The sequence below is a fragment of the Heteronotia binoei genome, chromosome 10, assembly GCF_032191835.1.
Source record: "Heteronotia binoei isolate CCM8104 ecotype False Entrance Well chromosome 10, APGP_CSIRO_Hbin_v1, whole genome shotgun sequence".
In the NCBI taxonomy this organism is placed as follows: Eukaryota; Metazoa; Chordata; class Lepidosauria; order Squamata; family Gekkonidae; genus Heteronotia; species Heteronotia binoei.
In genome coordinates this window covers 29,475,958-29,499,836 of record NC_083232.1, presented here as the reverse complement: position 1 = coordinate 29,499,836, position 23,879 = coordinate 29,475,958, and the positions used below count along the sequence as shown (strand labels likewise).

The window sequence follows — 23,879 nt, the reverse complement described above, 5'->3', positions numbered from 1 at the left end:
CCTTAAATGAGGTTAAAATGAGCTCCAATCAGAGAGGTAAAAACATAACGGGGCAACTTAATCTTATATAAATACAGGAGCAATAGAAGTGGAGGAGGAGAGAATAATCATCGTCTCCTGTAGAGTTTCTCTGGAGAATAATTATTAGCTAGGCACTGAACAGATTGAACCAGAAGCAGACTGCTTAGCATTCACGCCCTACCAACTCGGGAGCAGAGTCACAGGCTAATTTGAATTTGAGGGTGGGCTGCTGCTGCTGCTGCTGCTTTTCTTGCCTTCATCTCTGTGTGCAGCAGGAGCTGCATTCTGCTGCACACTGGCCCCTGGACAGTGACGGATAAAATCAATAGCCTTCTAATCTGCAGCCTAGATGCAGTTTTGTATCTAATATAATGCGTGAGCGGCAATTCTTGAAGCAGAATGGCGTCCAGGTTATCACTGATTTGGGACAAACAGAAGGACCAGCAAGATTTATGGCTGTCTTTGAGCTTTGAATCATAATCATGACTTGCTTACAGGCAGGAAATCCTACAATGGTATACCTTGGACATCTTCTGCAGTTATCCCCATGAGAACCATTTTGGTGTAGTGATTAAGTGTGCGTACTCTTATCTGGGAGAACCGGGTTTGATTCCCCACTCCTCCACTTGCAGCTGCTGGAATGGCCTTGGGTTAGCCGTAGCTCTTGCAGGAGTTGTCCTTGAAAGGGCAGGTTCTGTCAGAGCTCTCTCAGCCCCACCCACCTCACAGGGTGTCTGTTTTGGGGGGAGAAGATGTAGGAGATTGTAAACGGCTCTGAGTCTCTGAGTTCAGAGAGAAGGGTATAAATCTGCATTATTATTCTTCATTCACCATTCTGGTCTGTGGTTTAACCATGGATCCCTCAGCATTCCTTAAAAGCCAAAGCTCCTCACAGTTAGTACACCCAGGCTTCATTTGGGGTAGGAGCGCAAAGGAGCAGAACTCTGGAACTTCTAAATTTTATTGTGTTCTTTCTTTCTACATCCCTTCCCCCTAAAAAAAAAAATACTTGTTTCTGGAATTTGTTATTCAACCCCCTCTGTGAGAATTTTGTTGAACTTTAAGATTTGACAAACTTTCCAATATTTTCCCCCACAAAAAAATTGGGAAAATAACCAAAACATATAAAGAAGACATCCGGATGGAACTCTTCATCATGCCACTGTGGCCACATAGGAGAAAGTAGTTTAAAAAGTATGCTAGGATAAAGTTTTATTATAGCAATTATAATTCAAGAAGCATTTTAAGGTAGATGCTGAGCTAATATAATTTAGTACCCTTTCCAGTGATGTCAGGGGTATGTGGCATATGTGTATGACTCGTGCAAATGAATTCTGCTAATGCACTCTGGTACCTCTTTTTCTACAAAATGACCCCTGAATACATATGTAGGGGAGAGGAAAAGTTGTGGTCACATTTCTGGTCCTTCAAAAGCAGAAAGTTGTCCACTTTTGAAGCTGCCACATGCCAGACCAGACCATGGAGTCATCTAACTCATCGGTTCTATCTTCTTCTATGGACAGAAGAGAACTTGAAGTTGTTGGGACCAAGACGGCTGGTGTTAGGGATGAAGTGGCGTCAATGGTTCTCAGTGCAAAGATTTTCTCGTGGTGCAAAATGTTAGAGAATATTGGCTCGGGTTTGTTTATGGACCAAGGTCATTTGCTCTGTAAAGCCTAGAGTTGCCAGGTCCCATCTTCTCCCCTGCAGGGGGATTTGGGGGGCATTCTGGGAGGGGGGGCCATCCCCGGTGTGATCATGTCATGCAGAGCAACGTCACCATGTCAGGAAAGCAGCACCATGTGTGCAAGCCCTTTTTCCAAACCATTTAAAGGGAACCTTGAAAAGAGCTCATGCCCCATGTTCCTGCCCTGCAAGCCACAAATTTGCCACTTGCAGGGCAGGCACACATGCCCCCCCTTGAAAAAAGCAGACTAGACCAAGTTGAAGCCACTTGTGAATGTGTGTACAGTGTCCACAAGAAGAAAAAAAAGAGGAGAAACCAGAGGGAAGGAAAGTGTTTCCACAAAAGCTGAGATGGAGATCCTGCCAGTGGAACTCTCACTGGGAGAACAAGGATTGGGCTTGAAGCCGGAGGAACAGAAAAGCAGCAGGGAGGCACTGAAAGAGGGTTAGGTGTTTGTGAAGGAGCCAGTTGGTTAGCTGAACAAATCTGGGGGAAAGAGATAGCATGACACCATATTACTTTGTATGCGTGTACTCTACAAAATTGAAGAAGACATTCACATTTGCCTCAACTGACAGAATGAGAATGTTTAAGAAGATGACTACAACATCTGTCCCAATGGACAGAATGAGAACATTGACTTTGCAGGAAGAAAAACCAGAAAATAGGAATTTCCCCTCATAATATGTCTTTCTCAAGCACGTTTATGATGACCTAAGGAGGGGGGAGGTTTACGTGGTCAGAGTTGCAGAGAAAAGATGCTGGGAACCCCCAGAAACAGACTGAGAGACTTCATCTGCCACCAGCAATGGGTAATTTGGGAACTGTGCTGTTGCTCAGTTTTTTGCACCTTTTTTGCACTTAGCCACAATTTTGGCAATAAACTGCCCATCATTTTGGTCAAGAAAGTTATGAGGAGGGATGTTCTGAAGAAAAGCATACCTTTTGAGATACTGATATTGAATGGTTTGAAGGCTGCATGATGAATGAGAAACATAGCGACTTATTCCAGAGAAAAGACATGAGTATTTATAGATCAAACATAGAAAGAGTGGAATTTGGAATATGTTCAGTCCTAATTATAGTGTCAGTTTTCTCAGACAAAACAAAAATGCAAAGAAATATAAAAGCATAAACATACCAAGATTGGCTAAACCTTGTTGAATTTGTGGGCACCTTTGGAAGTTTGAGAACAGATGGTGGGCATCCCAATAAAATGGCTGTCATGAGGGGGACCAGTCACAAAATGGCTACCATAGAGGCTTAGTCCAATCTTAAAATGGAGGTTGCACAAAATAGTAAGAACTTCTACAAAATATTGGGAGGTTCCAAGCCAAGCAACTTCCTGTCATAAAAACACCTGTTTCTGAATGGGTGAGTCCTGAAGACAAAAAGATGGTGTCTCTTGGACTCTTCTCCAATGAAGTGGAAGAAAACTAGAATTAGCTCTTTACTTGAATTAGATCAGGAGCTATAGGCAAAACCAGGGAAAGACCTTGACTTGTATGCCCTGTCTTGCAGCACTCCAGGGTATATGTTTGGCCACTATGAAACTTGATGCTGGACACAATGGACCACTGGTATGATCCTGCAGAGCCCTTCTTATGTTCTTCTGCTTCAGGGAAGAAGTATGTGGGTGCTCAAAAGCTGGCAAGCACATGTAAGGGATTATGGAGATTATTTTGACTATATAGTCCAGTTGTCCAATGTTCTAGCAGGAAATTGGGGGGACATATCCTCACTTAAGGCTCCTACCAATCTAGGAGTGTTGCCGACCCTCCACTGGTAGGTCCTGTGGCTAGCCAGGGCGTTGTGGTCAGCTGGACTTGCTACTTTGGACCATCTATATTGTTTTTTCCAGGATGGCTCTTCATCTTCCCATGAAGCATTTTTAGCACCTGCCATACATGTGTGTCAGTTGCCAGCAGCGTCATTCCACTGTAGACACAGAGAAGGGCACAGGTACCGTCTCCACAATGCTGAAATAGCAAATTCCAAATGTTAATGGGATAAATAGGCCCCAGAAGCTCTTCATGTTGAGTTCAAGTAAACAACGCTGCCAGATTTCTGCTAGACCTCCCCTGGAGGCCCTTGTTCTGTTGCTGCAGAAGATTTCAGAAAGCTTCAAACGCCAGTGAAAAATGATCCTGTGCGGACACTCAGAGGCGTCAAGAACTTCAGTTTCTGAGGCATGAAAGAAGAATGATTATGCTGCAAACAACAGCTTAGCATTCAGGGCATAGCCATAAGCTCTGAAAGGTTTGCCAGCCTTTTGGGAAACAACAGTTGAGCTTTTTTGTAAGGACTACGCCAGAGATGAAGATGACTCCACTAAAATAAAGGCATCTGGCCAGGTTCCATGCTAGCAATTGGCTTGTGGTGGAAGAGAACTTACTAACAGATAATTGTGAACTTACATCTGACTGGCATAAAATACTGAACCCTCTAATTTACAGATATTTTCTTATATATTTTATTACTTGCATCGGCTATTTCAAGTAAAAAAATTTTATACATTTTCTTATTTTCATCAGCTATTTAATGTAAAAAACAAACAGTTGGCATTAGCAGGACACCCCCTGATTTATGCTGATTGTCAAGGTGATCATATCAAAGCCTTCACTGACCGCTATGACATGTTTGATCGGCTCCTCATGGATAAAACTGCTCACTCTCCGCTTTGCATAGGGTGTCACTGTGGCTTGACTACAAACACCAGCTATTCCTGTAGTACCACCCTGTCATGACTTCTGTGATGAATTTCACTCATTGCAGCTTGAGGATGGTGACAGAGCGGTTGGAGACCACTTGTGTGCTGAACTCTTCTGCTCTTCTTTGCTGACAGCATCGTGTAACCGAAGCCTGACTTGAGTCTAGGGAGACTGTGGATGCTTTATTGAGAGGGAGGAATTCCTGCCATTTTGAAGGCTTTATTGAGAGGGAGGACTTCCCGCCATTTTGAAGGAGAGTATCCTTAGCACCAGGGGTGGAATTCTAGCAAGAGTTCCTTTGCATATTAGGCTACACACCCCTGATGTAGCCAATCCTCCTAGAGTTTACAGTAGGCCCTGTACTAAGAGCCCTATAATCTCTTGGAAGATTGGCTACATCGGGGTGTGTGGCCTAATATGCAAAGGAGCTCCTGCTAGAATTCCACCCCTGCTTAGCACACTCCTTCAGAGGCCTATGCCAGGGGTGGCCAATGGTAGCTCTCCAGATGTTTTTTGCCTACAACTCCCATCAGCCCCAGCCAGCTTGCCAATGGCTGGGGCTGATGGAAGTTGTAGGCAAAAAAACATCTGGAGAGCTACCGTTGGCCACCCCTGGCCTATGCTACACCAAGAAGATTGTGCTAAGTATTGGTCAGTAACACGTCTGCCCTTTGGGGGAAAGATGCTTGAGTGGAAAACATTACTTGAGTGGGAAAATTAAAGAGCCAATTACTTCACTTTTGTTTCAGTCTGTTTTCCAATATGGGTGCAGCACTAAAACTGCTTCCATAGTTTAGCTCAATGATCCACTGGGATCTCCCAGCGGCTTTTGATATCATCCACAGTTGCATACTTCTGGATCACTTCTGAAGTATGGGGGTTGAGTCTGGAGTTGCCAACAAGGCTGGATAAGAATAGGCGATTTTTTTAATAGAGATTTAATGTGTGGAAATGGGCAACAGAAGCTTTTCATGGCAAGGAGGTAAGTAATGTCACCTGGTAACATCCTAATAAGCCTCTATTAAAAGGACAGGATGCTTTTCTCCAGGATAGTTGGTAACTCTAGTTGAGGCAGGGAGAACTGTCCTATGGTGGCTCCACTCTTCTCAGACTCCAGAAGGTAGTGCAGAGAGTGAGTTACAATTGCTCTGTGGCATTTAGGCTAAGGAATACACAACTCTGTACTGGCCGGTATGCTACTGAACATCTCTCTGCTGGAGCATGTCAGATACTTACAAGCAGTTGTGTTCATTCATACTTCCCTCCCCCCCAATTAAATAAGTCTGCCAGGATGCTTTCTCACGAGGAGATGGTTTGCAAAAGGCGATCTCAAGATATTCTGTGACACCATCCTATACTAAAAAATAGTGGACTGAAGAGGCTCCTTTCTCTTTTATGGCTCATCACTTTCTACCAGGTCAGCTCACAACAGCTTCATAATGATGCTGCTTTCCTGCCAAGCCTGTACCAGGAAGACACTTGGACCCATTTTAAGATCCCAATCTAAGGCAGGAATCTTATAAGACATTCTGAGCCAAGTTGCCAGTGGCAGTGATCTTCAGACTTTCTGAACTCCCAGGGTACCTCACTGAGCTGCAAACACCTGACATAAGAGTCATATGACAGGAAAAGGAAGAGCTAGTTAGGACCATACTGTGTTTAACCTTGTATTGTGATGGCCAAATGGCCACATACAATAAATCTGTCTAGTTAGGATCTCTGCAGTATCAAGGCCAGATCTATGCACACTGGAAGGTAAGAGCTAGGAACATGAGACAAGCTGAGCATCAGCAGGACTTTTTTGAGCAGGAACACAGTTCCAGCTGGCTTGGTGCCAGGAGGTGTGGCCTAATATGCAAATGAGGCCCTGGTGGGCTTTTCCTACAAAAAAGCCCTATGTGAAACAATGGTGATGTCAGGGGTGTGGCCTAATATGCAAGTGAAAAGTCTAGGAAACTGATAGGTGTCCCCTGAAATGTGTAACAACATGCATCATAGATGGACAGATCCCAGCACTGGGCTCTTCAACCTTAACTGGACACATCTGTGGTGAGTGAAAAGGGGGATGTATATAATTTTTAGCTTCAGTCAATATGAACCAGAACCCAACAAAATGACTATTGTGCATTTCAGCAGGACTGGATGTAGAACTTCTCCTAGGGCTGCTAGCCTTCAGAAGGTGGCTAGAGATCGCCCACTGTTACAATTTCTAAGTGACAGATATCACTTCACCTGGAGAAAATGGCAACTTTGGAAGGAGGACACTGTGGCATTATATCCCACTGAAGTCCCTCCCCTCCCCAAGCCTTATCTTCCTTAGGCTCCACCCCCAAAATCTCCAGGTATTTCTAACCTAGAGCTGGCAACCCAACGTTCTCCCCATACATAAGATCGAATGTAACTCATAAAAAGGGTTCTTGTTTGCACAGGATCTAAGTCAAGGATGGCTCAGGCCCCTTTTGCTACCCTAAATGATCAACACAGGAGTTAATCTTAACAACTTAATCTTAATATGAAGGTTCTTAATCTTAACAAATTAATCTTAATATGAAGTTATTAATCTTAACAACATGATTTTAGGGGCATGGCACACTGACAAGCTGCTTTATAGAAGTGTCATGGATTATATATAAATGCTTAGTATAAAAAGTTTGCTTTGCCAACTTTTTGCATTAAAAAGATAACCGTCCATTCATTGATTTCTGCTGTATTAAAATAAAAGGGAATCATTTTAATAGCTAACTAGGAAGGGACTTAGCTTGTTCTGCCCCAAGTGCATTTTACCAGTTAAAGCGTCTCTCGTTCTCAGTCCAGCCTCATTCAAAGGCAGCAGCCGGGCTTCTTCAAGCTCTTCTTTACGCGGTCTGCAGGCGAAGCTGCGAAGCCAGAGCTCTTGCCAGGCACGGCACATTCCTGCCTACATTCTGAATGAGGAGATTGTACAAATAAGGAAACAAACCCTCTCCAGTCACACTGGCTTTTCAGTGCAGGCAAAATAGCAGGTGGGTGGAGGCGGCCCCAGAGAAATAGCTCCGCTTACCAAAAAGGGGAAAGGAATGACAGGCAAGGAAATGAATGCATGTGGGGATGTCTGTGTGAGCTTCCAAACCTGTATCAAAGTCCCGGAAACAGTAACTTAAGAAGGTGATTTAAAAACAGTTGGGGGAGATAAGTTGCGATGTGAATTGCATCCCAAGAGGACCCTTCACCTTGAAATTGAGGCAGGTTAGAAGTCTTACTTTGGGCTCAAATGAGTTGCCTCCCTGTGAACAAAGCCAAAACCTTTTTGTTCCCTGGGGTCTCTGGTTGACCTACCAGTCTAGAGGTACTCCCCAAAACTTGCAGGATTCATCGGGGGGGGGGGGAGATATTCTTCTTTTCTGCTGTCTGATGTCATAATCAGTCACAAAAGCCTCTGACTGAACAATGTACAGAGTAAAAGTGGAGAGCCAGTTTGGTGTAGTGGTTAAGTGTGCAGACCTTATCTGGGAGAACCGGGTTTGATTCCCCACTCCTCCACTTGCAGCTGCTGGAATGGCCTTGGGTCAGCCATAGCTCTGGCAGAGGTTGTCCTTGAAAGGGCAGCTGCTGTGAGAGCCCTCTCCAGCCCCACCTACCTCACAGGGTGTCTGTTGTGGGGGGAGAAGATATAGGAGATTGTAAGCCGCTCTGAGTCTCTGATTCAGAGAGAAGGGCAGGGTATAAATCTGCAGTCTTCTTCTTCTTTTTCAAATGTCTTTTGTTTTGTTCATTAAAAGTTTGTCTCCAGGTAATCTTTTTCAGGATCTTCAAACTGTCTTCACTAGGTCAGTGCCACTTGGTGTGTTTCCCTCATGTGAATGTTAGGGTTGCCAACTGGAGAAGAAAAAGGTCCTGTCCCTTTAATTGAAGCTTAATACATGCAAAAGGGCAGCTGAAATTTTCCACGGGATGAAGTTAACTAACATTGCCTGAGAATTACTTGAAGATCAAACAGATATTAAAGGAACAGCTAAGAAAGACAATTTAAAAATTGGCAGCCTTGTTCTTTGACATGATTTTAACTGGACGGTCAGTTCCAGTTTAAGCTATCATAGGGGCTGCCAAGCTTGCAGTCCAGGCGGGGTTCCCTCACCAGGGAGGTTCCCACATTGGGCCAGCAGGGGGAACTTCAAACGTCGTCGGTGGTGCAATGATGTCACCCAGAAGTGACGTCATCGCACCAGAGATGGAGCGCAGTGGCGTCCCTGGGCATTTCCAGGAAAACTCTATGGCAGAGGTGGCCAACGGTAGCTCTCCAGATGTTTTTTGCCATTGGCCATGCTGGCTGGGGCTGATGGGAGTTATAGGCAAAAAACATCTGGAGAGCTACCGTTGGCCACCCCTGCTCTATGGTTTTCCCGGACACTCTAGCCATTTGGGAGGGAAACTTCTATGGCACAATAGGTACCATAGAGTTTTCCCCTCCCAAATGGAGAGAGCATCTGGGGAAAACCATTGAGTTTTCCTGAAAATGCCTAGAGAGGCTGCGAGTGACAGCACAATGATGTCACTTCCATGTGACATCATTGCATCGTGCGCGCACTTTGTACATGTACAAAAGTCCCCTCCCGGAGTGCAGAGGGGACTTGACAACCCTAAGCTTTCACAAAGGGTGGTTGTGAAACTGTGATGCCAGTTCTTTTTCAAAGAAATTGGGGATAAGACTGCCGATATAATAAAACATCCTTTCATCCTCAGGAATTACAAACACAGATCTTAATTACAAAATTCATCTATTCGAATGTAAATCTTATTACCAACCCTCCTTGCAAGCCACCTCGTTCTGCAGGAGAGTGAAACTGAGAATGGTCTATAAAACATCTTTGCACCTGGCGTATAAAACTTTCTTTGGGCAGTAGCAGCTGTCAAATTGTTATTTTTAAAACCTCACTTGAAAAACACAAATCGGGGGCTGGCTGGATCGTTGTCCATGCAAAACAGCAGTAGGAATGTCCTTGGTACGTTTTCTGCAGTCCCCTCTGTGTACAGGTTCACATGGAAATAGCTTTTTGGCAATGGGACTGATGTTGACTCTAAAATCCCTGCAGCATGTTTTAGCAACAAGGGAGAAAAAAAGTCCACTTAAATTAAATTAGAGAAAGATGCATTAGGTGCATCTGTAACATAGAAGCCATCTAGGTCAAGCGCTGTGATTTAAATTGCAAATTACCCCCTATTGTTACCAGATCTGGGGGCTTCACCTGCCCTGGTGAGCCCCCAGCAAAGAATCTTCAGAAAACTTCCAAAAGAGGGAGAGGGGCAGCTGCCCTCTCACTGCTCACTTTGTGCTGTATCTTCTGTTAGGGAATCCAAGCATCTAAAGGCTGGGTTTTGCATTCCTAAATGCCCGAGAAAAGGTTTCTTTTGTATGAGTAATTTAAAGAGGCAAGATTAAATGGATTAACGCACTAGCGACAAGCTTTAATAAGAGGAGATAGGGCTAGCCGTAGCCAGTTAGCTCATTCTACATCTGCAGTAATGCTGGCTTTTATGGAGCTCTGAAGTTTGCTTTTCAAATCTGATTACTTTGCAATGAAAAATGCAACTGAGTGATCAAAGCCAAGAGCCTTCTTTCTCCCAAATCAACCTCCTCTGAGCAATTAAAATCAATCAAAATGTTTAAAAAAATATATATTCTAGCAAAGTTGCCCTCCACCTAGTCTCCTCCAGAGGAATAAAAGGAAGAGCAGGAAGAGAGAGAAAGAGAGAGACACACCCCTTTCTAAACAAGTTGCTTTACAAATGCTTCATTTAAGCAAAATTGCAATGCAGAAAACATTCACTTAAGCTCCATTATGATGAGGATAGGCTATTTTGTAAGGACTTGATCCAGCCGAAAACAGCCTCAGCAGCTGCTTGTCTGCACAGCTTTGCCATTGTGGAGCCTCATTAAGATTCCCCAGAGCAGCTCCCTTCTTCTCTTTGGTGGCTCCAGAATGCCTCATTAGACATTCAGTCACTGGCCCCTTTTTTGGAATCCTGAGTCCGCTTGGGCCTGGCCAAACTTTATGGCCGATAAATCAGGGAGTGATTGCAACACACCGCTGCTCTTTTCTGCCTGGGCATAAAGCTCTGGCAAACCTAGCGCGGCCATCCAAGTTTAACTTTTCCTGTAACCATCGTACTGGAGTGAAGGCCCTTAGTCCCCCTCTAACCTGTCCTTGTTGTTAAATGATACCAAGGAGTCAGGAATTTTAGTCGCTGATAAGTAAACTATAAAGGGATTTTAATTTATTTATTTTTTAGGATGCTCAGGACTATCAGGAGTTAAAGGGCAAAAACACGTCTGACCACTTGCACAACTTCCAAGTCGTTGCTTTAAGTTTGCTGGTCCAACACACAAGACCAGAATGAAAAGTATCTTTTGTAAATCCAAACAGTATCGGCTCTGTTACCAGTACTCCACAATAATCTGTCGCGTTGCTTAACAGTTACGTAATTTGCAAAGTTCTATATATTTTGAGTGTCACTAACTAGCGGCATCCTAGCCAACATCCCAAGGAAAGCGCTGCAACTGCTGCCAACAAAGCACACCCTAAGTTAGCAAAACTTGTTTGTTCCTCTGAGAGACAGCCACACTCCAGGCTAATGAATGCTGATGGGTTGGCCCTGACAGCTTTGATATGTTAATTCCAACATTGTTTGGCACAAGTTACTTTGAAGGCCATCTCTTTCATATGTCCCCCTGGGGACTTGCAGAAGTTTCCCCCCATCCCTCTGTAACAAATAGCAATTTCAACTTTGTTTCTTATTTGTGTATCATGTTTTAAAACAGAAAATGTAAATTGACAAAGCCAGTTGAGGAAAAGGCTGCCAGTTCCAAAAACTACAGTTACCGTAATTCATGGTTTGACCTACATGGATACACACCAGTTATTAAGCAGTCAGAGATTTAAGGTACTTTATATCTGAAATTGTCATGGACATTATGGAAACTACTTTCTACCAAATCATCTAGTCCAATACGCACTACTGTGAGTGGCAGCAGCTTTCCTTGCTCACAGGTAGAGGTCTTTTTGAGCTTCTAGCAGAGATCCTTCAGCTGGAAATATTCAGTTTCGAATCACAGAGCTTCTTTATGTACTCTACCCCTCAGCAATGTTCCCAATATGTGGCTTATGGGGAGAGAAAGGCATTATAGGCAGCTGTCCTGAACCAAAGCTGGAGCGTAATCCAAACTTTATAACAATTACTTAGATCACTTTCATTTATTGGTACATTAGAATGCCAGCAAGATCTTGGAGACATTGAGCCAACGTGCTTATTGTTGTTGTTTTATTTGCTTTATTTATATCCCACCTTTCAACTCCAATGGGGACCCAAAGTGGCTAACATCATTCTCCTCCTCTCCACTTTATCCCCACAACAACACTGTAGGCTAGGTTAGGCTGAGTGTGTGTGACTGGCCGAAGATTCCCCAGCAAACTTTCATGGCAGGGACCTGGATTTCCCAAATCCTCGATTGACACATTTAACCACTAGGTTCCAAGAACCACAGTAACGGGCTTCCTGGTTCACACATTGGTTTAGGATTATTGCACCTTTCAATGGCATGTTGTTACTTACCATGAAGGTCCACTCTCCTCGAAAGTTATGAGGAGATCCGGATGAGCAGGCAGGAAGTCCAGCTTTCTTTTTCCAGAGGGATGGAATTCCCCCATCTCCCCTTAAATCCAGAAATTTCCACAGGTCCCACAGCCCATGAAATAATCTAAAAATTTAGAAGACACAGCAATGCAACACAACCCAGATCAACAACTGGGTTGTTCACTAGATCAGGAAACTCCCCTCTTTTTCTATAAAATCTCTGTCCTTCTTTACCTCTATGTTTCATTTTCCTCTTTTTTTTGTGGCGGGGGGGGGGGGCGGAGAGCAAGTCTCCTCATCACTTCCAAGGAGAATGGACTTTCATGGTAAGTAACAATGTGCCGTTCTCCCTTGGAAGGACAAGGAGATCCAGATGAGTGGGGATGTAATAAAGCATACTGCTCCCAGAGTGGATAAAAAAACCTAAATACCCTCAATACTGAGAGCCAGTTTGGTTTAGTGGTTGAGTGCACAGACTCTTATCTGGGAGATTCCCCACTCCTCCACTTCCACCTGCTGGAATGGCCTTGGGTCAGCCATAGTTTTCACAGGAGTTGTCCTTGAAGGGGCAGCTTCTGGGAGAGCTCTCTCAGCTGCACCTACCTCACAGGGTGACTGTTGTGGGGGGGGGGGGGAAGGTAAAGGAGATTGTGACCGCTCTGAGACTCAGAGTGTAGGGCAGGATATAAATCCAATATCATCTTGTATACAAGATGCCAGTTTGGTGTAGTGGTTAAGTGTGTGGACTCTTATCTGGGAGAACCGGGTTTGATTCCCCACTCCTCCACTTGCACCTGCTGGAATGGCCTTGGGTCAGCCAGAGCTCTGGCAGAGGTTGTCCTTGAAAGGGCAGCTGCTGGGAGAGCCCTCTCCAGCCCCACCCACCTCACAGGGTGTCTGTTGTGGGGGAGGAAGGTAAAGGAGATTGTGAGCCACTCTGAGACTCTTCGGAGTGGAGGGCAGGATAGAAATCCAATATCTTCTTCTTCTTAATCCTCTTGTAGTATCTGCTGCAGGACTCAGCAACCAAGACTGTATCTGAAGATGCCCATTTGTCTACCCCATAGTGATGTATGAAGGCAGAAGGATTGGACCAGGTAGCTACCTTACATATCTCCCCTATGGAAGTTCTGGCTTCCAGGGCTGTGGAAATAGCTGCCCCCCTAACAAAGTAGGCTGTAATACCCTTGAGGGGGAGGGATCTTGGCTGCCTGGAAGGTTAACAGGATGCATTGCTTCAGCCATCTACTCAGTGTAGTCTTGGACATCGAGAGTAGGCCATCCCAATTTTTTTTTTTTTTACAACAGATTTGGACAAAGGTAGGGAGATCTCCTCAGATCTGTGGAACATAGTTAACTTTGGTCAAGAAGGTTGGATCTAATTGCAAAACCATCTTGTCCCGATGAAACATGCACAAGTCCTTTCTGACGGAGTCAGTTCCTATTCACGACACTCTATGGGATGGAGTCATCAAGACCAGGAAAAAGTTCATTGTTTTCAAATAACCTCATGAAGTGGTTCAAACAGATCTCAAGTCAGGGTCTTAAGAACTAGGTTAAGCCTCCAAGTCAGAAATCTGTGTATGTAGAAAGATGGAAGAGAGATGCTCCCTTCAAAAACAGATGTGAGGACATTTGGTGACCCTCACACTCTGTCATGAATCAGCCAGGGCTCAGCAACAGTGAGGAATCCTCAGGAGATGAGGAGACCTGTATAGCCAGCCCTGAGTCAACATAAGCCAGCAAGAAAATGAGCTGCAGGCTTGTCAGGATTCACAGCCAACAGCTATTGCAGAGCCACCACCACCCTCCAGCCCCAGCTCAGCAGGTGAAAGTCAGTTGGCCATTCTCAGCCCTCTGGTATCATCTACACCCTTAGAGTGCCACAGACAGAGGCTGAGAACAGAGCTACAGGCAACACAAGCTAAGTATATGGCTCCTGGCCCGATGCCAGCTGCTTGCCGATAATGAAGATGAGCTGTAGGATAGAACCTGAGTAGCTCGTTGAAGGCTTGACAATTAGACATGCAGCTATAAAGCCATCCAAGGAAGACTGCTGGGCATGGACACAACATGTACATTATTCACTGATTTGCTGTCACTGCCTCGCCTGCATAATCTCTGATACTGACCCCAGACTGAACAACATTGCTCTGCTGAATCTTTGACCTTTACTGAATGACACTGCTCAATCTCTGGAGCCCTGGATTGAACAGCAACAGACTTCACAACCCACCTGTAACCATGCCTTCTTTGACAAACAGACCAGGGCACAGCAACCAGATAGTTGGAGTTTGCCAGCCAGTATGCACTCTATCAGGATGGTGGCTAGATCAGTCAATTCCCTCTTTAATATATTAGGTCATAAGCCCCTGTCCAGACCATTCCATTAGAAAAGCAGTATGTCCTTTAGAACTGGGTTCAGAGTCTCCACTTGACTATCAGTACACAGCGCTGGATGCCTTCCATGCAACATCACAGATTAAAGAAGTGAACATATATCTGGCAGCTAAGAAGTGAACATATATCTGATTCACTTTGTCTGAGAGTTGTAAATACTCCAGTGATCTGTGTTAAAGAGCCAGGCAGTTGACTTGAGCCTCTCTGGGACCTAATGAACAATCAGCCCCTGCTTCAGGAGGTCCACTGAAACTGGAACCGTTCAAAGTTCCCCTTTGACCAGACTCACCACATCTGGCAGCCATGGCCTTCTGGACCAAAAAAAAGGGGGGGGGGGACACAAATTTCTTGTGTATCCAGCTCCTTCATCTTGTGAAGGAATTGAGGTACAGCTGGTATCAGAGGTGATGCATAAAGTAAGCCCTTGATTGGTGGAAGGCATCCATCTCTTCTGCCTGGCGATAGAGTCCAGGACCAATCTAGAAAGCCAATCTGCTTCCTGGTTGACCATCCCCTGAATGTCAAATGTCTTATACTTTGTAGGTGAAGTTCTGACAAGCTCATGATTCTTGAAGCTTCATGCTGAAGGCTTTGCAACCTGGTACTCCCCTTTATGTTCGCATGGGCCTTGGCCATCATATTGTTGGTCCTGGTGCACACAGATGAGAATTCGATGGTTGGAAGAAAATGATGAAGAGGCAAGGAAATGGCTCTCAACTTGAGCCAAATTCTTGGCGTGGACCAAGCCCAAAGGGACCATTTCCCCTGCACATGAGCTGACTTCATGTGAGCTCCCCATCCCTCCCAAGCTCGCATCCTTTGTCACCACCATCTCTGGTGTAGGAAGAACAGATTTGCCTCTCAAAAGGTTGGAGGGAACAGTCCATCAAATTAAGGATTATTTCATTTGTTTGGGACCGGAATTTTCCAGTGATGCTTTACTGCTGTTGACGTCTGCCAGGGAAGAATTAGCTACTGCAGAATTCCTCAGTGTACTCTTGATCATAGGAGCATCTCATTCACTGCAGTCATGAATGAGAGGAGGGACGGTGGCTCAGTGGTAGAGCATCTGCTTGGGAAGCAGAAGGTCCCAGGTTCAATCCCTGGCATCTCCAAAAAAGGGTCCAGGCAAATAGGTGTGAAAAGCCTCAGCTTGAGACCCTGGAGAGCCGCTGCCAGTCTGAGAAGACAATACTGACTTTGATGGACCAAAGGTCTGATTCAGTATAAGGCAGCTTCATATCTTCATATGGCTCAGGAGACCCAAAAGGAACATGACGACCAAGGTACGCTGATACAGAACTTGTGGAACCAAAGTGGTTATTGCTTGTGCCTTCTCTGGTGGAAGGAATAATTTCCCCTCTGATGTGTCTGTCACTGTCCCCAAGTAAGATAATACTGGTGTAGGTGACAAGTTGATCACAAATATGGAGGGGCATGAACTGATGCATGAACTAAAGTCTGTGATTAATTTCAGCCAGTTCATGAGAATTGTGTATGTTTTAGTCATGGTCATATAAGCATCTTAATTACTACTATTCCTGAACGGCTTTTCTAAGTTAATTGACCAGGACAACAGTCCTGCTACTTCTTCAAAACAAATACTGGAAAGTAGCACAGAGATACTCCTAATTGGTTTGTTCCCCCAGTTTCAACAGGGTATAATATCACTCAAACCTGGAGCAGCGAATTCCAAAACAGCTAACAGGTCTCTTTATTCAGATTCAACATTGCAAATGTCAGGTTCAGCAGTTAGTCTAGAAAAATACATTAAAAAAAATCTTCCGCAGACCACAACTCCTGTAACAAAATCTTCTGCGACCTATTTTACAAATCAATCTACATTATTTATGTAAAAAGGAATCCTGAAATTTAGCATTTTCATTATTTCCCAGACGTCCATCTATTCAAACATAGGCTTCTGCTATTTATAGATGTTAGAATTTGTAATACATTTTTCTAATGTATCTCCTGTACATATTAAATATCAGCGGCTCTTGCTTGTAGTGCATTAACCATTTAAGCAAGCACACTCAGTATTTCCCCAGTACCATTTGCATTACATTTATTTGCATGCAGATGTAATTAGAATCTAAAAGTGCACAGCATTTTAGCTGGTTTCTCTGTGAAAATCCCAGACATCCATTGAGAGATATTATATTAACTGTTAAAACATCCACCCATGATTAGAAATGTGTGACTAGATGGTACTCTGAGACTATACAACAATGTTTATAAATATAAAAACCAAAAGTTGTTAGGGCTTCGGACTGTATTTACATCTCGTTTTACTACCACAGGTCCAAACCAAGAATTCAGCACAGCATTAAAATCATTCATTAAGGACTCTTAGATGTAATTCAGTTTTCCAAGTGTAGCCCAAGCAATAAACTGAAAAACATGAACTTGATTAACCAAAAGCTCCAAGTTCATTCCATTTCAGACCACTGTATATCCTCTGTTGGATAGGAGTACCAGTTCAGAGTTTTAAATAATACTAGTGAGGCATCCAAGTGAACCAGTAAAGAATCTGTACAAGCTAAACAATACCCTCCCCCCCCCGCCCCCGCCCGCAAAAGTTTCATACCTCAAGTGAGGAAGTACACTGGCCACTGATAGCATTTGTTTGTTAAAGCCTGCCAAATGAGTGCAGAAATTCTGTAGACAGCATCAGGAATGATCTTAAAAGATTCACATGTAAGCATATAATGCAATTATTCACTTAAAATGCCCATGGAGGTTTTTCAAAGTCAGTTGATGGGGATTATCTTCCCCACACCATGGCGAACCTAACAGTAAGAAGCAACACTAAAAAGCAATTCCAGATCATCCAGACCAAGTTTTGAGCTCAGCTTCCCTCACTATGGAATCCAGTGTGTACATATAGACTAGATCTGCAGTTTCAAGTGTACAAACCTTGAAATTTTCACAACATTGAGTGAGTGGTAAAGGGATTTTTAACAGCTTCCACAAAAACCCAGCTAGAACAAGTCACACACAGTTCCCTCTCCCACAAAAAGTGCAAAGACATCGAGTTGCTGCTTGGTCTGCAAACACAATATACCGTGTACAAAAGAGATGCAGCTTCTGCTGGAGCCCAGGCAGTCCCCCATTAAAAGCCAGTTGCATTTGGAGAAATTCAGCGTCCAAAGACTGAGTTCAGTTCCAGCAGGATTAACTCCACAATCTGATTCTGATACACTGTGTGAACTGCTATGTTACAAGTCTCTTTTTCTGGCTTTAACAGAGTCGGACCAAAGACTATGGCTATGCTTTGATAGGTCATTCGGTTCTTCTCTCCATTTTCCACAACTCTGAGGACAAAACAAGACACAAATTTCAGTTTAAAACACAAACCATTGCCCTACTTTAGCAGAGGATGTCCCATTCTCTTTACTGGGACCTGTTCACCCTGACAATACAATGAATGAAGCAGCCCATGTTTGCACAGTGCTCCCTGATTACACTGTAACCTTACAGAGCCACGGTTGCTCGTTCCCGAGCCACATGGCCACACACACTCTCCCACTGTTCTTCAATACACCTCAAAATCTTCCAACAGTAAACCTTGTAACGCCAGCTTTACCCTGTCACAAATTCAGGGCTTTTTTGTAGAAAAGGCCCAGCAGGAGCTCATTTGCATATTAGGCCACACACCCCATGCCAAGCCAGCTGGAACTGCATTCCTGCTAAAAAAAAAAGCCCTGCACAAATTTATACTAAGAAAGAGGGTTTTTAAAAATCTAATCTTGAAATTAGGAACAGAATTGGCTAAACTGTGTTAGGCTGGCCAAGGTGACCCATGTGGGAATACACAATTTCCTCCTGTTCCCTTATTTATTTGTGCAAATTAAAGAATGAGTCACATTATGCTTCCATGCACTGCTTACCTTTTGAGGTGCCTGAAGAGCATCTGCATGGTATCTTGATTTGGCTTTGGCAACTGTTTAATCAGCTCTCGTACAGCAGGAACACGCTGTCTGGGCTCTTGTTCTGGGAAAGGGAGGAAAAGATAAAACTTCCATAAACAATCTAAAGATATTAGCTAATACATACTACCACCTAGTGGCCACGGTTAATATTGCCATACAACACTATATTATTCCCATAGGAATCCTGGTGCTAAAGTCTACTGTGACAAAATAATATAATGGCACCATTCTCTTGTTCGCTTCAGGAACTAACTTCTACAGCTTCTGAGCAGCCCTTGCAAACAGGGATATGGGTCCTGAAGTGCTGAGGCCCAAGTCAGAGATGTCATAGGCCTTACAAAGGGCAAATTTGCTTTGGGTCAAGTGCAGAAACCTTCCCTATTCCTAAGTAGAACATGCCGCTGTGCTAAGGAAGTTATCAGGGCATCCACAACTGGTGACTCAATGCTGCCTACAGAATGGTTTATTTATTTCTGAAAAAGATTTATTTAGCTAGGAGCTGAGCCCATGCTTCCTCGAAGAACCAAGGGAACAGAAAAGTTCTGAGAAGACAAGTGGGTGGAAATGCATCTTTCTACCATTTTGGCTCTGATGATCTGTTTTCAGACTGAAACACCCATGTCTCCAGACAATGTTGTACACAGTATGTCTGCGAGAAACAGCCGAGGAGATGACTGATCCTGTCCCATCATTCCTATTTGAAGTTCTCCTCCTTCCATGTCATCTCTGAGATTTCAGTCCTCAGGCTTAAAGGAGGAATGAAAATAACCTCCCTCCTTCCCAAAACATGGGCAGCCTTTGGGAAGGAGTGCTGTTTCTGAGCAGCTTTAGTGGGCTGAGGAGACTGAAAGCAAGTATTGCTCCTAATGGATGAACCCCAGACTGGGAAGCACAGGAGAAGAGGGCTGCCAAGCCCGCCTTAGTTCTCTTGCCTTTCGCTGGTGCCTAGAGAGAGGAAGATGGGGGTGATGATGAACCACCTCATCTTGCCTTGTTAACGAGGCCCAGCAAATCACTTGCATTGCCTTGTAATCCTAACAATACTCTTGTAACATCAGCTATTATTCCCCCCAGAGTATAGACTGGGGGGAGAGTTTTGGCTTCCTTATGGCCATCTGTGGAGTTCATGACAGAGTAAGAAGAGGACCAGGGACTTCTCTATCCAAACTCTGGACTAAGTTTTGTAAACTGAGACTTAACACCAGACCATGATTATTTTGCTGATTGCAAAAACCAATTGTGTCTCTTTAGGTTTTCAGTTAGCAATGGGAAAGCATAATTCACTATTGTCTTCTGTTGTAAATGGACCACTCTTTTGATCTTGTGTATATTTGGGTTCTGCCCATAAATCTGACACACTAACTGCCACTTAGTATGTCTTTTGACCCCATTGTTTGCAATTTCTCTTTCTTTGGACAGAAGTGTATGCACATACAACATGCCATCAAAAGTTTGCATAATAACGTTTTCTAGTCTTTAAGGTGCCACAAAACTTGGTTGTTAGTTGCAGAACAAGCTAACATGGTTACCCCTCTGAAAAATGCCATGGAAGTTATCACCCAAAGGTAAACACTTTGTGTGGCACAGACTTACTGATTGCGTTGACAAAATCATTGAAATGATTGTAAGTGAATAGTGGTTCTGGCAATTCTCTAAAAAACATCTTTAGAGCTCCTGTGATGACATGGATATCTTCCCATTTACTATCATTCAAGTCCAGTTTTTCATCTGAAAGAGAAGGCATGTGATAAAAACAGAAGTCTCAGAGGTCTCAGCTACATTGTTGTGTTTATTCCTATAATTTACTCACAGATGCGACATTCACATAAGGAAGGAAGACGGCTATTTTGACAAAATATTAAAATCAACATTAAAAACCTTATCAGACGTGATTCAGTTTCCCCTTAGACCATTTGTAAATGTACCACCCCCAATTCATCATTTGATAAAAAAACTTAATGAAATTAAGAAATGAGCAAATCAGTGTAGCTTTACTTCAAGTACCATGACTACACTGATTATTACTGTATAGGAACTTACCATGATTAACTGCAAATCTCAGCTTCTGTATTACTGCAAGATTGCCACTAACTCTGTACAAGCCATCGACATCCAATCCTAAAACACAGTTCAAATTTTGTTCACTAAGCGGTTTCCTAAAGATTATTAAGTCTGGCTGTATACATTTGGAAGGAAAATCACCATTGAAGTTTCAGCAAAGCAAAAATTATGATGCAATAAAAGCCAAGTTTGAGCACTGTGTCACCTTTTTAACATCTACAGCATTGCCACCTATGAGCTCTGCCACCTCTTCCTCATTCGTTACCCCCTTGTTACTTTAGCCAAAATGCGCTTAAAAGACATGATGATGTTACGCCTGCAATACCTTACTATGTTTATCCGTGGGACTAAGTCAGCAACAGTCAGATCTGTCAGACTAGAACTTATGACTGTGAGGAGAGTGCTGCAGCTTTCATTGTTTCCTTTCAGAAGACATCTGACACCCTGTACTATGCTGAATAAGCGTGAGCTAATAAAATCAGGACAACAGCAAAAATATTTGGTCAACTATAAGGAAGGGGCCTAAGAGAATAGGGTGCCAAAATCCAACCCTGACTTCGAGCAAGCAGTTCTTTCAAGCAAGCCTTGTCAATTTACCTTTCACTGTATTCACATTCAGTCATAGTCAATGCATGAGCTATCATAAACAAATACAAATTATCTGGCCACAGTGATCCCTACTCTGATTTCATCCAAGTTAGATTAGCTTCTTGCATTTATGAGAGGCTGCCTTTGAAAATGCCCCCAAAACTCAGGTGGTCCAAAATGCAGCAGCCAGACCCAGTGCTGAAAAATCTGAGAAGTTTGCCCGTTTATTTTCAAGTCTGAGAAGGCGGCTTGGGGAGGCATTTTTCTTGGGCTTTGAGCTGCATGGCGCCACTAGGTTCTGTCTCATCTCACATGCTGTTTAAAGCCCCTTGGTATAGCTATCTGGAGATTTGGGCTGCAGTGTCTTCAGCACACCGACACTCAGTTCTATTTAAAACTTTCCATCCAGAATGAGTGATGGTGCAGATGTGCTAAACTGAATCAATAATGGGCTGGAGAGTGAAATTTAATCCAGACATGTTATGGACTTATGATAAAGCAGATCCTGGTGTGGATATACAGACTTTTTTAGATGGGGCTCCACTCTCTCTTAAGTCGCAGAATCTCAGTCTGTATGTGATCCTTCAGGGTCAGGTGCAATGCTCCTTCTAAGCCGTGGAGTCTTGTGAACAAAAATTCGACTTTGTGAGCTACCGGCATTAAAGTTCTGAGTGAGTGATTTGGCTACTGCATAAATTAGTGTGTTCTGGGGCCATCTTGAGTGAAGACAAATATGTGTACGGCGGAGGCTAAAAAACTGTGAGCTAATAAGGGGTAGTTTGTTGTCAGGAATGATGATTTACAATTGGGACCTTTCCACAGTGGCACACGCTTTAGCGACTATAACCCCATTCTATGCAAGGCTGCCCTATAAAGTGCTCAAAAAGCAGCGATTTTTCCAAAACACAGCTACAAGGTTAACAGGGAGAGAGACCAATACAATCATATTGCACTGGTTACCCACTGAGCTCCAGGGCCAATGACCTTTAAAGCCCTAAACTAGGGTGTCAAGCTTACAGTCCACAGGGCGGAACCAGCCTGTCCATGGCTTTAATCTGTCTCCCTTCCTCCCCTTTTGTCCTTGCCTTTTGAAGCTGGAGGCTGCCAAAGGCCCCAGCCTTGTCATGGCCTGCATCTTTGCCTGCTTTGGCAGGAAGCTTTCCTGGGCTTGCAAAGAAAATGTAGAATGGATTTTCCATTAAGGTCTCTGCCCCCAAGACAGACTACTCTGGGACTGTTTCTAGCAATAGAAACAGTACTTTTGGGACTGGAACAACAGCCCCCAGAGTAGAATGACAGCCTCTACCAACAGAATGTGTGTTCTAGGACTGGAATAACAAGGCACAGAGTGGAATGAGCCCCTGGGAGTAGCAGCAGCATTCTGGGCTTTGAGCTGCATGGCGGAACTCTGGGAATGGAATTCCAATCTCAGAATACTTCTGCTACTCCCAGAGACTGTAATTTCACTCTGGGGACTGTCAATTCCAGTCCCAGAGTAGTCTATCTGGCCCCGGTTACCTTAATGGAAAATCCATTCTGCATTTTCCTTGCAGCTTTGTCTGTGCTGCAATGTATTTCAGTGGAGTGGAGCTCAAGTAGTTTTACTTCCCAGAGTTTGTATGCTAGCTGAAACTGCTGCTTGCTGGAGATGTCTCCTTGCAAATAAACAGCTGAAGTTTTGAGCCAGCTTGTCTCTGCTGAATGGGCCTGTGAACGGATGCCTGAGGGAGTACTCTAACCTGGGAACCCACAGTCAAAGGTGGACATTACCCTGGAGTGCCATGAGTAGATGTGGGGAGAAGGGGAAGTTTGCAATACCCAGCCATTTAATGCTTTCCTAGGCTCAGAACATTTTATATTTTTAGTTTATATTTTTAGTTTCTGCTGAGATCCTTGTGCTTTTTCCTGATGTTTTATTTTAAAAATTGCATTGCCAAATCTCACTATTCCTCCACTTTTCCATTTAAGGCAGGCATCCTTCAAGGTGGGGGGAGGTTTGGGAGGTGTCAGTTATCAAAGACTGTTAAACAAAATATTGCAAGAGTTTTAAGCATGTTTGTATTTTTTTAAAAAAAATTATTTTATAATTGTGTTTGTCAGTATCCCATATAAAGTTTATATCTCCATTATGTGGCATTACATTTTATGACATGCATGGCCCAGCCCCATGAAGTCCCAGATCCAGCCCTCATAATGAATGAGTTCAACACCCCTGCCCTAAACTCCCTGGGACAAGGGTTTCCTTAAGGCTTGCCTTCGCCATTACCAACAAAGGAATTACCTGTGCATATTGAGCTCCATGTACTGCAATGGGTGATTACACACACAACAGTGCATTCTCATGGGGGGCCTGAAACCAAGGAACATCCCGTTCCAGCTCTGTTCCCTCTTAGCTTTAGGCCAGTATTGTTTAAAAAGAATTTTTACTGAGGGAATTGGAGGAATGAATGCAAAAGAACACTTTTAAACAGAGAGAGGGAGAGGGAGAGGGAGGGGGGGGGAGGGAGAGAGTATGTGTGTGTGTGTTAGTGTTAAAAACTGTTTGGCTTCAGCTGCCTGATTAATACAGTGTTTTCCCAACAGTTAACTCACTCTAATGAATTTCAGCAGGTTGTTTTACTGTAGGCATTTTTTCCTCTTCTGCTGAGATTTGCTTTATTTGCTGGTTGCATTTTATTACTTCATTTTAAACTTTTGGTTTCAAATTGTTAAATGTCTTACTGTCATCTGCTGGTAAGTCAAAAGCAGGGATATAATTTTAAAAATATTATGAAAACAGAATTAGGTGTGGTTGACCAAAATAAATAAGCTTCAACATGACCAAATAAGTGTCATACTGTAGCCTAAGGTTGAAACTTCTGAGTAGAGTTG

General features: G+C 43.7%; 1 protein-coding gene across 7 annotated transcripts in view; it reads right to left on the bottom strand.

Moving 5' to 3' along the window:
• Positions 1 to 16,117: 16,117 nt before the first annotated feature.
• ARHGAP12 (Rho GTPase activating protein 12) overlaps positions 16,118 to 23,879 on the bottom strand; it is an 86,150-nt gene continuing 78,388 nt past the window's right edge. For all 7 annotated transcript variants that reach the window (XM_060248171.1, XM_060248172.1, XM_060248173.1 and 4 more), the window contains 4 exons: positions 20,400 to 20,477; positions 19,953 to 20,087; positions 18,318 to 18,420; positions 16,118 to 17,741 (listed from right to left, as the gene is read on the bottom strand). In XM_060248171.1, the coding sequence (XP_060104154.1) occupies positions 17,567 to 17,741; positions 18,318 to 18,420; positions 19,953 to 20,087; positions 20,400 to 20,477 (491 nt within the window). In that variant the 3' untranslated portion in view covers positions 16,118 to 17,566. The remainder of the gene's footprint in view (positions 17,742 to 18,317; positions 18,421 to 19,952; positions 20,088 to 20,399; positions 20,478 to 23,879) is intronic.